Source organism: Chanodichthys erythropterus, chromosome 20, assembly GCF_024489055.1.
Source record: "Chanodichthys erythropterus isolate Z2021 chromosome 20, ASM2448905v1, whole genome shotgun sequence".
In the NCBI taxonomy this organism is placed as follows: domain Eukaryota; kingdom Metazoa; phylum Chordata; class Actinopteri; order Cypriniformes; family Xenocyprididae; genus Chanodichthys; species Chanodichthys erythropterus.
The window spans coordinates 16,053,955-16,069,979 of NC_090240.1; the positions used below are offsets into that span (position 1 = coordinate 16,053,955).

The 16,025-nt window shown below is 40.4% G+C and overlaps 1 protein-coding gene across 1 annotated transcript in view; it reads left to right on the forward strand.

The window, feature by feature from the left end:
* Window positions 1-10,910: 10,910 nt before the first annotated feature.
* Window positions 10,911-16,025, forward strand: part of prkcbp1l (protein kinase C binding protein 1, like) — a 30,902-nt gene continuing 25,787 nt past the window's right edge. The window contains 1 exon segment of the mRNA XM_067370382.1: window positions 10,911-11,303. Coding sequence (XP_067226483.1) covers window positions 11,290-11,303 — 14 coding nt within the window. The 5' untranslated portion in view covers window positions 10,911-11,289.

Here is a 16,025-nt window from a genome sequence, read left to right on the forward strand (position 1 = left end):
TCCCGGGTATGTGAGTCGCCCTGAGCGACTGAAACCTCGGTGATGCCCATTCCAGAAGACGCTTCGCCAGAGCGCATAAGCGGCTGGACGAGAGACCGCCCTGGTGATTTATGTATGACACCACTGTCATGCTGTCCGACTGGACTAAGACGTGGCGCCCTGTCAGGTGTGCCTGGAACGCATGAAGGGCTCGAATCACTGCAAACATCTCGAGGCAGTTGATGTGCAGATGGCATTCCTCGTGAGACCACGAGCCGAAGGCCGGTCTGCCCTCGCAAAGAGCGCCCCAACCTGTGTTGGACGCATCCGTTGAGAGCACCGTCCTTCTGGACACCGCCTGTAGGGGTACTCCTTGGCTGAACCTCAGCCCAACCTTCGGATTCAGAGGCCGCGGGAGACATGACGTCATCAAGCGGCTCGTCCTCAGAACTGCCAAAAGAGATGAGGTCGCTCGCATTTGCCGAGGGACGCAGCTCAGGGCGGGAGAACAGGAGGGGGGACTGCTCTCTCGGGGGAGAGGGTGAGGCACGCGGGGAAGCCGGCGTGACGTCATCCAACTCCGTGCGCTGGGCCGCTCTGCCCCGCCGTCTCTTCCTAGCCGGCTCGCGGGAGGAAGATGACGGGAGGGCGCGAGCGGCGAGATCGCCTTCACTGAAGAAGGCGATCCGCGAGCGCAGAGAGGCGAGACGCATGTTCTCACAGTGAGAACACGAGGTCCCGGTGAGCGCGGCCTCTGCATGGGGTCTGCCCAGGCAGTCGACGCACTCACCGTGACCGTTGTCGTCATGCAGAGGGGCACTGCATGTGCCACACGAGTGGCGCGGCATTTGTAACAACGCCGCCGGCGTGAAAACGGCGTTTGAGGGGCTCTTTTAGAGCGGCAATAAACCGCGGGAAAACCACTCTTTTAGGCGCGCCGGATGGCGGCAGGAGACGGGCTGGCAGGCGGCCGGAAGCGGGAAGTGGGCGGTTCGAGGCGGCGCTCGAGGCGGCAGTCGACGAGGGCGCCGGTGCTTCTTCCTCGGCGAGCTCAGCAGTCTGCTGCGGGAGCCTCTTCGACGGCGGCGAGAGCTTCTTCCAGGCGAGCTTCTTCCAGGCGGCGAAGGCTTCAGCCGGAGATCAGCGAGGAGCGATGTGAAGTCGTCGCTGAAGGAGAGAGAACTGAAATCCTATGGCGAAACGCCCGCTTATATAGCCCTAAACCCCGCCCATTTCGGCGGGAATATTCGCGCGCTCTGTCGCCATAGGTCGCGCCATCATTGGTTCAACAACTTGTCTATGAGTGAACCAATGACGATGCAGTTACACTGCGTTATTGAAAAAGGCTTCAGTAACGGGGAAAAAGGAGACCTTTCCCCATACGCAGTACGAGTGAAGTATCGAAAGGGAATCTAAGTTAGGCCTCTCTGGATTCTCTGGCTCCGCATGCGATGCTCGTCGTCGAGACTTCAACTGGGTTTCCTTCACCAAAAATGTCTCTCGGCTCCTGCAGTTCACCAGGGGATTGTCTTCTAATCACCATCTCCTCACTATCACCTCATCCTCCTCCAAAGCCTCCACCGGTCCTCCAACAGAGGTTGCTCTGTCTTCATCCTGTTACGGCGTGAGGTCGCGTCTTGCTGAAGGGGGCGTTCTGTCACTAGTCTGTTCTGTTTAGTTTCATTATCATGAATAATGAAACTAAACTTAAAACTATCATTTAGTTTCATTATCATTTGCTCCTTTGTTCAGTTTTCCGGCTCCTCATTTGTGTTCATATGTATCAGCTGTGTTTAATTAATCAGCCTCGTTTGTGCTTTCTATTTAAGTTGTACCCTCACATTCATTCTCTGTCACGTTTATGTAAAGAGTGTGTGTTGCTACCTGTTCATATAATCTTCATCTGTCTCCCTGCAACCCACCGTGACACGTGTATTCGGACATACTACACTTTTGGCATACTGTGTTTCACATACTATTGGAAAATATTTGATTTTGGACGCAGCATTAGTGTTTCAAAAAGCATTACAAAATCTTTACCTTTGTTTTTTCTTGTAATTTAAATGGTTGTATGTATGCACAAGACTCTTTTTTAGTGTACCCCACACTTTCCCCACATAACTCGATTTTGACCGGTTTAGTCATAATTTTGGAGCATCCCTGCTTGTCAGTGTAGTGAGGCCAATATGGCATCTGACCTTTGGTTGTAGTATGGATCACATTTTCCAAACTGGCATATGTACCAAAATGCCTGACTTCCACAACAATCTATAACTTTCTTCATCTCTGCCATCACCCTCACTGTTTCTATCCTCCTTGATCCTCAACTTCTTCCTGTCTTACTACGACCTCATTTCCTGATGCACTGCCATCACTATCAACAACACTTTCTGGAAAAGTTACATCTTTTCCTCTCTGTCTTCTATTAAAACTTACTAACATCATTCAAAAAACACACGCAAAGAGGCTATTATATATACTGCTTGCCAGTAATGAACAATAGTGCCAGCTACACAGAAAATAAGTATCCCCTAAAAAGGACTTTGTTATGCATGATGCACAGATTTTTTGGTCTCTGAGTTATTGTGCATTAATGACCAAAATCTTAAGAAAGTACATTTGGATGTACATGGAATTTATATATATATTTTCTAGTCTAAAATGAACTCACTATGGTGCAGCATGTGACATCTAATAATGTCTCCTTCACTTCCTTGTTGCCAAAAATATCAATTACCTGGCAAATACATTTTAATATTATTGGCTGAAGGGGATATCATATGATATAATTATTATTATTTAACGTTATTATTGTATTTTAAAAGTATTTTTCTTGTCCCATAGGGGTTAAAGAGTGACCACACCCCCACCTGGATCTGGGAGTGTTTAAAACATGGCAACAGTTCAGAAAGTAAACAGGTATCCACCGGGTCTCAGTTAAAATCAGAAAATACAAATTTTGCGATGCAATAAAATCGTGAAGTATAAACGTTTTATGTCCCACTGACCTCACATTCAGAAGTGCAGGATGAGGTCAAAGAACTGAGTTTCAGTTCTGTCCGTTCACTCCTTCTCTGTGATTTTAACAACAGGCTGATCAGGATACACCTGCGAGAAACACCTCTGTAGAAGCGAATAGTAGTTTCTCCGGTCCTCGTGTGCATTCCTCTCATTCTTTGTCCTTTGTGGCACTTCTTTTTAAAAGGTGCAGCAGAGTGACAATATAACTCCAGCAATATATGGACATCATCAGGTGTTTGGAAAGGGTGAAACTATGGCCACCGGTGATGTTTTGGCGATCCACAAAGTTAAATGAATGACCAAAAGTGTTGAACGATCATACCTCAACACAGATTGACCATCACAAGCACATTATCTGCTTTACTGTGATTTTGAAAAACGCTAAACACAGTTCAATACATCAGGCAATGATCATTTGAGAAACCCTTTCAATGCCAAACCTTATACCTACAGCCAGACAATGATCACGTGTGAAACACTTAGGCTATCTAATTTATTCACTTAGAAATCAAAACTCAATGTTTTGAGGAACAAATAAAATTTTCACTTTTGCATTTCTGTTTTATTTGTATTTTTTCCTTTTATAGCCTATGCATTCAAATCAAGTCACTTTTATTTCTATAGCGCTTACTGTCTCAGATCAGCTTCAAAAATTCAGATTTTGCTGTAAGCAGCTCTACCAGTGTCATTATACAGCTGAAGTCAGTTCAGTGTTGATTCAGGTCAGAGCTGTACAGTTCATCAGTTGTACAACATACATACGTAGACAGTGTATTTGTGCACATATGTGTGAGAACTATGACAAACTCTACTGTGCACTGAACAGACACAAGATCGTAGTGTTTTATATTTGTCACATCCGTGTGTAGTTTGGAAGGTATATGACAAATCATTTGATGGTTTGTGTCAACAGTTACTATTCAAAAACTAATTTTTTAGAAGTGTTAAAATAGTTAAGTGTTTGTATGGTGTTTTGTATGTTTTGTGTTTTTGAGAGTTTAGAGAAAAGGAGCCAGTTTGAGAAATTGTGTGGACGCCATTTTAGAAAACTGTAATAGCATTTTTATATAATGATTTTAGTACTTTAACTTTCATTTAGTTGCCAAAGCAACATCTCTAATTTTTTTTTTTTTTTTACATTTTTCATATCATATTAGTATTTTATTTTAATTCAGCTTTATTTTTAATATTTTTAATTAAGATTTTTTTTTTATTTTAATTAACAGTTACAACACTGTTGAATAGTTGTTCAACAAAATAACGACTTATATAGTGATGGTCGATTTCAAAACACTGCTTCAGGAAGCTTCGGAGCATAAATTAATCTTTTGTGTCGAATCATGATTCAGATCGCGTGTCAAACTGCCAACGGCTGAAATCATGTGACTTTGGCGCTCCGAACAGCTGATTCGACACACTGATTAATAACGCTCCGAAGCTTCCTGAAGAAGTGTTTTTAAATCGACCATCACTAAATAAGCCGTTATTTTGTTTTTTTGGAGCACCAAAAATATTCTCGTCACTTTATAATATTAATATTGAACCACTGTACTCACATGAACTGATTTAGATGTGTTTTTAGTACATTAATGGATCTTGAGAGAGGAAATGTCATTGCTGGCGATGCAGGCCTCACTGAGCCATCGGATTTCATCAAAAATATCTTAATTTGTGTTCTGAAGATGAACAAAGGTCTTTCGGGTGTGGAACATGGGCGTCACTACTAGGCCCTTTTTAGGGGGACATTCTACTCAGTCCCCTAAAAGATTTGTGATCTGTAATCTGTACACAAATTCATGATCGCCTCAGTCCCCTTTAACCCTCTGGTATTGTTCATTTGCTGGTCACACTTGTGTTGTACACGGTCAAAAGTGACTGAACACCTGAAATTTACCTTTTTTTAATTTTCAGTAAAATCAATGTAATATATTTTTGTTCAATAATTTCATGGTACTATTTATGCAATAATTATGATTCCTGTATAGATCTATATAAAAGGCTTATAAATTATTGAGTTGTTTTTAAAAATAAATACTCATTTTTATAACATTGTGGATTTGGATATATATTTAGACATTCTCAAAGAGGTTTTTGTCAAATTTAAGTTTTTTTTTTAAATGTTGGTTTGAAGTGCCAGCTTTTGCATTGATGTTACTACAGTCAAACCTGAACACAGACATTTTGTTAAACATAACAGTAAAATTCAACAAAAATTAATCAACCTGATTTCAACCTCTAATTTGAGTCTTCTGGCTCAATTTTGCCATATTGTTAAAGTCACACCACACCAGGTCATTTGTGTGTGTCTGTTTTGCACTCTCGATGTGTAAGACCTTCTTGGTGTCTGTGTTTTTACTGCATTGTTGCTGAATTATTGATTTGATTTTGGCATTGGCAAAAACTTGCTTCATGTTACAGTCAGCAATTGTGTTTTTGCGTATTTCCCATTCATTTCCAATGGTGATCATTTCTGACCGCAAACAATACAAGTGAGACTATTTTTTACGACCATAGCTTTTTTGAATCAAGCTAAGATTTTTTTGTGGTCATTAACTGCCGTAAAATTCTTCGAGTTTCTTACTAGTGATATTCGGTTCTGTAACGAATCTGTCTTTTGAGCCTGTTCACTAATCGACCTGAATCGAACTTTAGTTCCGGGTTGATGACGCAAGACGCAAGTAGCACGTCTGAGCCGGTTAAACCAACTGTCGAAGTTTGCCGAGGATTACCGAGGAGTCTGATGATTGAGTTGATGATGGAAACATGCTTATTTTGACTATTTTATTAAAACCTGCAAAAACTTTTTTGTTGAGAGATGTAAATAAATTTTACTATGGTTTATTACACATGCTGATTATAAGTTGAAAGTGAAATCAACAGTTTATACTTAAGACATATACAACATATCTGCATTTGTGCATAAATATGTGTTGTAGTAGTTGCAAATCTTTCCAAGATGTGTCTGACATAAAGGATCCGCGATCCAATGAAACTGTGACCACAAACCATTTTTATTTGAATGTTTCAATATGCGTTGACACAATATGACACAAATGACTTTATTTAAACTTTTTATTGATATAACATGACATTGAGTTGTTAGAAAAGAAATGCATAGTGATGATGAACTTATGAATCGGCTTTCTGAACCGGTTCATTGAGCCGAACTGTCTGAAAAAAAAAAACGGTTCGCGGAAATGAATCGGACCTTGCATCACTATTTCATACCATTCCGAAGAAGTAGCGAGTTTTAAAATTTAAAAACTTTTTTTTTTTTTTTTGCTAAAATTATCAAATAACACCAGATTAAAAAAAAGTACAATATGTAATATTTTCTGTCCGCTAGAGGTCGCTTGAGGCCTGTTCAAAACAAAGGCGTAGCTTGATGACAGCAAATTTGAGCGCAGAATCTTGGGACATGTCCACCTAAACGGCCGGTGGAAATAATCAGGATAGGACTCGGGAAGAAATCATGTTCATGGATGTGATTATTAACGTTACTGTAGTATGAAGCAGAGCAGGAGCGAGTGTTGTGGAGCTGAACGAGGAGCTGGAGCGATTGATCAACACACGCCTCACGAGCAGCGGGACTTTTATTATGACACAGTCGCCGGCGCTGCTTCCGCTTTTCCGGTCATGAGTATGAGGAAACACAGCTCTGTTTATCATATTAGATACATTTGAGAGTGTTGAAAATGATGTTATAACGTTACTCTGTGCGTTCGCTCGGCGGCTGCTGTGAGACACTGTTACACACTGCAGTAAGATAGATCCATTTTACAATATCAGATTAAATGCTGGATGATTGTGTTGATAAATGGCATGCAGTAAATTTTAAAATGTATTGTATGATGGAGAAAATGCTGTATTACTGTTACTAAAAATAAAGCTGCATCTGATTATGCTATGTTAGCTACTTGACAAAATAGTGTTTTTCTCTGAGGCATGGTAAAGCATGAGACTCGCAAAAAATCAAGAAAATTAGATTTAAACAATAAGACTAACGTTAAACGTGTTGAGCTATTTAACCATAATTCGTTTTATGTCTATAAATATATCAAAACAGTTAAAGCGTCTTTGGTGTTTTCATGGTTTCTACAAAATAAAAGCGGAAACCGATGGTAACGCGGGTTACCCGGGTTAAAATTGCAATTTTCTCACGATTTACAAATAGTTGCAAACATTTGGGATATTATAAGTACTCAAGTGAACAAAATATATAAGACTGGCCTAGTGGTTTTTGGATATTTTACTTCAAAATATTACATATTGCACCTTTAAATAAAAACGGCGGCAATCTTCGGCTCCTCCCCGTCTTTTAGTCAGTCACACGGCTCCGGTCAGAGCATTCAGTCCAGAGTGACTCCGCCGCGCAGCGTCAGGACAAGGTGTGTGCATTTATCGGTAGATTATGATATCTGCTTCTGCAGTTCTTTGTCATAAATGCAGTTTACATAATGTGAGCAAAAGAAGACGGTTTCCATCAGCTGTAAGGTTTCGCTGCGTTCATCACACTACAGCTGTTTTCCTCCAGCGAAAACGGAACGTGAAGACAAAACTTTAAAAAATATAATATAATTTGATTTTTTTTTTTTTTTTTTTTTTTGGGTGGGGGGTAAAAAAACCGTAGGGTGTTGTTGTGGATGTGGCATTAGATTAACATCATGTACAGAAATTATTAAAGACAATCACACTGACTTAAAGGGTTAGTTCACCCTAAAATTACATTTCTGTCATTATTTACTCACCCTCATGTCGTTTCACACCTGTAAGACCGTCATTCATCTTCAGAACACAAATTAAGATGTTTTTGATAAAATCCGAGAGGTACCTGTCATTGCATCATTGCACCTTTCAAGGCCCAGGAAAGTAGTAAAGACATCGTTAAAATAGTCCACGTGACTACAGTGGTTCAACCTTAAAGTCGCCATGAAATCAAAATTGACAGTTCTTATTTTTTTATGGAATATTGTAGTAATTATTATAAATAATTTATCCATGCATGCCATTTCTTTTCTTTTTTTTAATTCATGTGCCAATCTTTAATCAAAAACATTAATCTCCCCTCCTCCTCAAAACGACTCATCGTCTCTTCCTGTCACATGCTATGACTCGAGGCCTATCCAGTGACGTAAGGGGTAAATGATGAAGCTGATGCTTCACTTTATAGAGATCAATGCATTAACCACAGCTGATGCCAGTCATCGGCGTGTACAGTACCCTTTTGAAAGGATATCACAAAAACATTACTCTGGAGGGTAACCTGATGGAGGACACGCTCAGTTAGTCAGGCTGCGTGTCCACTGGAGTGGAGCAGAGCGTTTTTAAATTCATTCTTAAGGAAGTTGAGCGTCGTGCTTAACTTATGCGTGAGTGTAAAGGTTTTTGCACACTCAGTCCGAAAATTTCGTATGTGTTTTTTTAATGTTCGTGATCCTAAAAATTTGTCACGCACAGAGACCTTGTACACTGAGTCTGATGCATATTAAAGGTGCCCTAGAATCAAAAATTGAATTTACTTCAGTTCAGTACATGGAAATGACATACAGTGAGTCTCAAACTCCATTGTTTCCTCCTTCTTATATAATCTTATTTGTTTAAAAGACCTCCGAAGAACAGGCGAATCTCAACATAACACAGACTGTTACGTAACAGTCGGGATCATTAATATGTACGCCCGCAATATTTGCATATGCCAGCTCATGTTCAAGGCAATTAAAGTGGTTAAAGCTTTCCATAATTTCTTACTGTATTCACGGAGACAAGACTGTTGTTATTTAAATTTTTAAACACTTGCAGTCTGTATAATTCATAAACACAACTTCAATCTTAATAAATCTCTCCAACAGTGTGTAATGTTAGCTTTAGCCACGGAGCACTATCAAACTCATTCAGAATCAAATGTAAACATCCAAATAAATACTACACTTACGCGATTAGACATGTTGCATGACGTTTTATTTAAACTAAAAATTTGAGTTGATACAAAGAAAGAGATGTATAAACTCAAAATACTGTTATCTGAACAACATTTGTGAAGCTGATTTGATAAAAGATTTGTGAAAAGTTTAGAAAACAAATCATGAAAATAATTTTTACAGTGTAGTGGCACAAGTCAATGCAATCATTTAAAGGGTTAGTTCACCCAAAAATGAGAAAAATATCATTAATTACTCTCCCTCATGTCGTTCCACACCCGTAAAACCTTCGTTCATCTTCTGAACACAAATTAAGATATTTTTGATGAAATCCGATGGCTCAGTGAGGCCTGCATAGCCAGCAAGGACATTTCCTCTCTCTAGATCCATTAATGTACTAAAAACATATTTAAATCAGTTCATGTGAGTACAGTGGTTCAATATTAATATTATAAAGCGACAAGAATATTTTTGGTGCGGCAAAAAAAACTAAATAACGACTTTTATAGTGATGGCTGATTTCAAAACACTGCTTTAGAGCGTTATGAATCTTTTGTGTCGAATCAGCAGTTCGGAGCACCAAAGTCACGTGATTTCAGCAGTTTGGCAGTTTGACACGCGATCCGAATCATGATTCGACACAAAAGATTCATAACGCTCTGAAGCTTCCTGAAGCAGTGTTTTGAAATCGACCATCACTATATAAGTCGTTATTTAAGTTTTTATTTGGCACATCAAAAATATTCTTGTCGCTTTATAATATTAATATTGAATATATGAATCTTTTTGAATATTAATATTGAGCCACTGTACTCACATGAACTGATTTAAATATGTTTTTAGTACCTTTATGGATCTTGAGAGAGGAAATGTCATTGCTCAGGCCTCACGGAGCCATCGGATTTCATCAAAAATATCTTAATTTGTGTTCCAAAGATTAATGAACGTCTTACGGGTGTGAAACGACATGTTATTTCATCCTACTAAATAATGAGCAGCTGATTGTGACATTTATAGCCTTAGAGTAAAGGGATTTGTGGTTTTTGATGTCACTTTGAAGTACAGAAAGTAGCAAATAGGTAGATTCATGTGCTATTTTTGTAAATAGAAAATAAAAAAGGAATGGGGAAGATTAAACATACTGCCAATCTAGACAATAACAGTAATATAAAGCTTGTCTAAATGAATATTAATGAATATGATCTGGTTAGTTAAAATCATTTTAAATAAAATCAATATTCAGGGGTTGACTGTATAGAACCCACTCTATATATTGTTTCTACCTGTACCCTAGTACACAAACAATATATTATTATTATTTTTTTAATCATACCCCCTAATATTATCGCGTCGCCCAAGCATGTAAGATCACTGTTGTGTCATTTCAGTCCTGATGGGAGTCAGTTCCCTGTCTCTCCAGTGGATGTCAGTGTCGTGTAAGTATCGGAGAGCAGGCGGCGCTGTTGTTTGCGGCCTAGTGGAAGATTTTGCAGTGAGGGCCTAAACACATTCCTACAAATTCATCAAATATAATCATCTTAAAATGCACCAGTGTCTTAATGCAGTAACGATTCAGAGAATTTAGTTTAACACTCAGAATATTGAGGTGAATCTACGGCATTTATATAGTTCCTCTGCTTTTGTGAATGTAAAAATATATTATTCTTTTTTTCTTGAAAACTAGTTTCATTGAATGTAATTAAGTGCTTCAGGCTTTAGTTAATCTATGTTTTGTGACATATTATTTAACATCCAAGTGTATTGCATTTGTTTTTGCACTGCATTTCTCATTTTAGAGAGGCATATTATATCTGCTTTACATATCTGCTCATGAATCATCTGCAGTTCAAGCACAGGAAGTTATGGTGGCTGCACTATTTTTTGCTGAGGGCTCATTTTCACTAAAGGAGTGTCTCCTGTTTCTCAACCGGCTCCGGTGGGGGGAGGGATTAAACAAAGGCCTACGGCTCCACACAGACCCGAGACAAACAAAAGAGCTTTAATGCGAAATCCCACAAAATTTGCTCCACATCCACAGCTGACGGATATTTAGCTGCCGTTTCGCAGTGGGTCTGCGCAAACAAGCGTGTTTTTGGAGTGAGTGAGGCCTAGTTCTCTCTCTCCCTCTCCTCTGTGCTCTTTCCCGCACTCTCTGCTGATCCTGCCAGTGCCGAACAAAGATAATTACTCAGGAAGCGCTTCGGCCAATCAGACGAGGCCTTACATCCTGCTAGTGGGAGGGCAGCCAGTCACGGCCCTGCTCTGATCAGACAGGCCTGAGCTCTGAGTGTGGAGAGGAGAGCCCTCCCTTGTCTAAAGGCTGAGGCTGTCCTCCATGTTTTATAAGTATTGACATTACACTGTTTCAGCCATGCATCCACAGAGGTAAGCCTGAGGTTTTATTACGTCTGTCCTTTCTTGTCATTGTACTGTTTTCATCCACTGCTAACACTGTGAATTGCAGATTTGATTCTCCAGTGATTGGGGAGGCCTAGCAAAGGCCTGAGTCTCAGAAAAACAGGGCAGAGGAGGAAGGAGGTGGGGGAGAGGGCCAGAAAAGGGGGGTCAGGCGTTCTCCCTCTCCCTCTGCTGAGCTTTGGCCTGTGTGCTGCTCGGTCACATGGTTACATGGCAAACGAAGTCAGCTATCACTCATTGCTGAACTGGCAAACAGCTCAGTGACAGTCATTTCTGCCCCATGTAGGGGGTGGAGGATCAGGGGGTGGGGTGCTTGGGGTGATGTACTTTTGTAAGCTGATTGCCTGTCCCATTGTCTGTTTGTGTCACAAGCCACGCCACAGAAAATGGAGGCATCTGTTAGGGCCCTACTAGAGAGCTGAGAGCCCCAGCTGTGGTCATTTTACACAGGGGCAGGATGGGTAATTCAGGACGTGATCTACCAATGAGGGCATTTTTCATTCGCATTCGTGTTTGTTTTATATTTTTATTTTCAGTCCCATGTCGTTTTGACCGCTCACAGCTATTTTCTGTGCTGTTTTTGAACACGTCCTTAAGAAAATAATAGGTCAGTGTCGACTTTGCATGATTTTTGCTGTCATTGTTTACTGTCAGTCCCATTGTGAGCGCTAGTACGAGTTTAAAAATAGTATGAGACACCATTTTGTCATGAGATTTTTCAAGCATTGATTATTCATGCAAAAGGAATTCATCAGCGTCATACAAATCATGCAAAAAAGCCATTTTGTTCCTTAGGCCATTGATTAAAATACATGTATTTTGTGCAGGCAGACACAATGGCAAAACAATCAGAATTATATTCGGCTTCTTTGTGAGCAGACGTTTTTTTTGCATTGCTCTATTGCAAATGCACTATCATTACATTATGAAAATTTAAATTTTTAAAGTTAAATTGTGTAAAAACGAAACTGATTCTTGTCATAGAGAAGGTTGTGACGCAAAACAGCACTTTTAAGAAGACCGTTTAGATGATATTTGGATATTAATCATCTCCTTTTGAGTTTCTTTAGAAATTTATGGTGAAGTTAACAATAAAATAGCACCACCTAATACACACACAGCTGCTGCCAAAGACAAAACAAGCGAGTGCAAACCACACGGGACTAAAAGCCTCCTGCCGCATTCCCAACGGATCCTTGGCCTTTCTAATGATATTTATGGCTGCGTTTCAAAACCCCCCCTTCCAATACATATCATATTTCACCTGTTTATAAAACAACAAATGGTTCATGAGCAAGTTGTTATAATTATAAGCAATTAATTTAATTGCATTCACAATATAGTCACCTATATTGTTATCCTAGCTTCTCTTTATGGCTGGAGTGTTTTGTGCGTTCCCAGGGAGATTATGCTACTGCAGTTGGGATTCTTGTCAAGGAAAAGACATTGTAAAGGATTCTGGTGCCGTTCGGAGGAAATGACCCTCAGTGGGTGTTTTGCCTGTGCTATATCAGCAAAGAGCAACAGAAAAAGTCAAATCGTATCAACATCGACATCTGTGACAGGAAACAACTGTGCTCTTGTAAAGTTACTGCTTGCCCTTGAAATGATTCGCAAAGCAGCCATGAACCACAAAGTAGCGGCTCAAGAGCACAATCTGGGAGGAAGGTTTGCCTTGTCTGAGACGTTTGTTTGCATGTTGATACTCAGGTGCATTGCCGCTTGACTTGTTTTTCTCAGCTGTGGCTCTTGAGACTGACCTATATGCTAGGGTTTCTCTCGTTCTCCCTGTTTACTGTAAGCTCCCGTGCCATGGACGTGCCAGAGCCCGCGTCTCTGGCCTAGAGGGAGGGGGGAAGGGGAGCTCGAGCAGAGCGGTGGGGGAAGGGAGGCACTCTCATTTCCTGCGAAGAGAGAAAAAAAGACCTCGGCTCACTCTCTGACCAGTTATCTCCACATTCACAGCTGCCTTTCTCTTTATTTGGTCTGTTTGCGAGGACCTCTGATTGTGTCTCTGCTCAGATCGTTCAGGAAGATCCAGTTTTGGAGGCCGGTTTGGTTGCAGTGCGGTGGTTTTCTTTCTCTTCATTCGATCAGGACTTCCTGTTTCTTTGATTTCAGTGTAGAGATCTGGATTTTCAGCCACACAGTTGGCTTGACCTTTCTGAAGCGAGCAGGAAAAGAGAGGCCTGGTGGATGGGAGTTTCTGACGTGACGTGGCCCTAATGTGAAATAACAACATCCATGCGGCTCCTCACATTAAAGTCACAAATGGAGAGCCTTCAGGCCTATAGCTAAATGCTTAGACATTTCCCTTTTTAGACATCTCATGTCTAATTCAAGTTTGCTGAAACGGATGTTCGTTCTCCAGACTAATGTCTGACATACTTATGCTTTTTCCACACAACCTGGAATATTTTCTTGTGAGAAAGGTGAGTTTTATTCATCACTTTGGAAGATTATTTTCCACTTTGGATTTATTTGATGAATTTCCCTTTTTATTGTCCTGATGATGGAAATCTCTGAATATCTCAATGGTGAAAGTACATGGATTTATTTTCCCCGTCAGTGAGAATTAGTGAAAGACTAAGGCCTCATCATGGCCTGATGATCAATCCTCTCATTTGTGCTCGTTCTCAACATTGATCCTAATCCTGACCTCATGTAATGGAGAACCGTTGCCAGCTTCTAATCTTTTCTGGTCTGTTCTTCTGCACAAAGACCAGGATCAAGGCCTCGTCATTGTAGGATTTAGTTTGTGCCGTTGGCCTTGGTCCGCCTCTTCTCTTTCACCTGTCATTTGCATGGTTCTGTTTGGTACCCGTCATTTCCATCCTTCCCTTGTGGTTGAGGAGGGTTTTTGATTGATTGGCTTTCGTGGGTTTCCCCTTGAATAAGGCCTCGTTGTGGTCAAGACACGTGTGGTTGAGTGTTAAGTGAAGTATTCACCTCTTTTTCTTATTGCTGTTGTTTATTTCTTAAGCTTCTCAGTTTATTTCCATTAACTGTTATTAATTGTTAGATGTGTCTGATCAGATTGCATTATCGCTGGATGTATAACTTCCATTTGTTACCTCAGTTTGTTCTTATATGTTACATTTTGGTCATATAAAAGAGTACTGCATGATCAAATGTTAAGTTCAGTACAATAGTTCTTTGTTTACAAGTATTGGGCCATATTTAAGAATCTTGAGCAGAATGAATTATTTATGCAAATATTTTTATCACATTGATTTTGTAGGAGACACAATGATTTTTTTTATGGGTAGTCTTGCCTACTGAATTGTCAATGAAGCCAAAAATCCAATGAAATTCATGTAATTGTTTGCTGTATTAAGGCAGGAACACACCAAGCCGAGTTTTGTTCTGCACCGTCGGCTGAAGTTGGTCCGCGTCAGCTTTTTTAGGCCGATTCGACATGTTGAATCGGCGTCGGAGCTCGTCGGTCCGTCGGGCCATCTGATCATTCTGATTGGCTGTTCAGCTACTGCCACCTGCTGGTTCGGAAAGGCATTTCATCTCACGCAAGCGCAGAACTGACGTGCTACTTGGCCGTCGGCTGTTTAGCATTGGTTTGGTGTGTCAGAGCAACTTTTGACACTACGCTGCCGACGTGAGCCAACCAATAACAACATCAACAAAGTTTCAATATAATGCAACAAAGCTACGCACAAGCTTCCACTTTCAAGAGGACGAGTGACAGACACAGGCTCAGTAACAGAAAGCACAGATATTTTCAGCTGTGTAAAAGAAACATTGCAGCAATAGGCCTATTAAATGACCGTAGCATCATCATCATCATCATAACACAACGGTTGTGGAAATTAGAACGACAGTACATTGAATTAAATTGCAATGAAGTTACAAACGATCCACAACATTAATTATAGTTTTTTATTTAAAATAAAAGCGATTACAAAGGAAATGTTTACTGTTCATGTTTTTTTATTGTATGGAAAAATCCCACTTAAAAAAACAGACTGACATTAAATTTTTCCTCTTGCGCACCCCCTGGTGGCAGCTCGCGTACCCCTGGGGGTGCGCATACCCTGTAGTAGACGTTCCAACTCTGCAGAAGTATTCAACAGTATCATGTGGCAAATTGCTTTCTGTGCTTCGGTTGGAAGTCGTTGCATCGCTGCACTGGTTATCTACGAGACGGACATTTTGACAATTTTGTGTGCATGTGTCCGTTCAAGCATAAAAAGATGAGAAAGAGAACTGAATTCGGTGTTCGCATGCTGTCTGCACGGCACGAATTGAGTTCTCTTTCACATGTTGCATGCTTTAAAGGGATAGTTCACCCAAAAATGAAAATTTGATGTTTATCTGCTTACCCCCAGTGCATCCAAGATGTAGGTGACTTTGTTTCTTCAGTAGAACACAAATGATGATTTTTACCTCCAACTGCTGCCGTCTGTCAGTCTTATAATGTCAGTGGATGGGAACTCTTACAATAAGAGTCTAAAACACTTCCATAGACAAATCCAAATTAAACCCTGCGCCTCGTGACAACACACTGATAGTCAAAGACTTGAAACGATCGGTTTGTGCGAGAAACCGAACAGTATTTATATCATTTTTTACCTCTAAAACACCACAATGTCCAACTGCATTCATCACTCGATTCGTGAGGTCTGATCGCGCTCTGACAGCGGCAGTGATGTCTCGTGCTTATACTTCAATGAG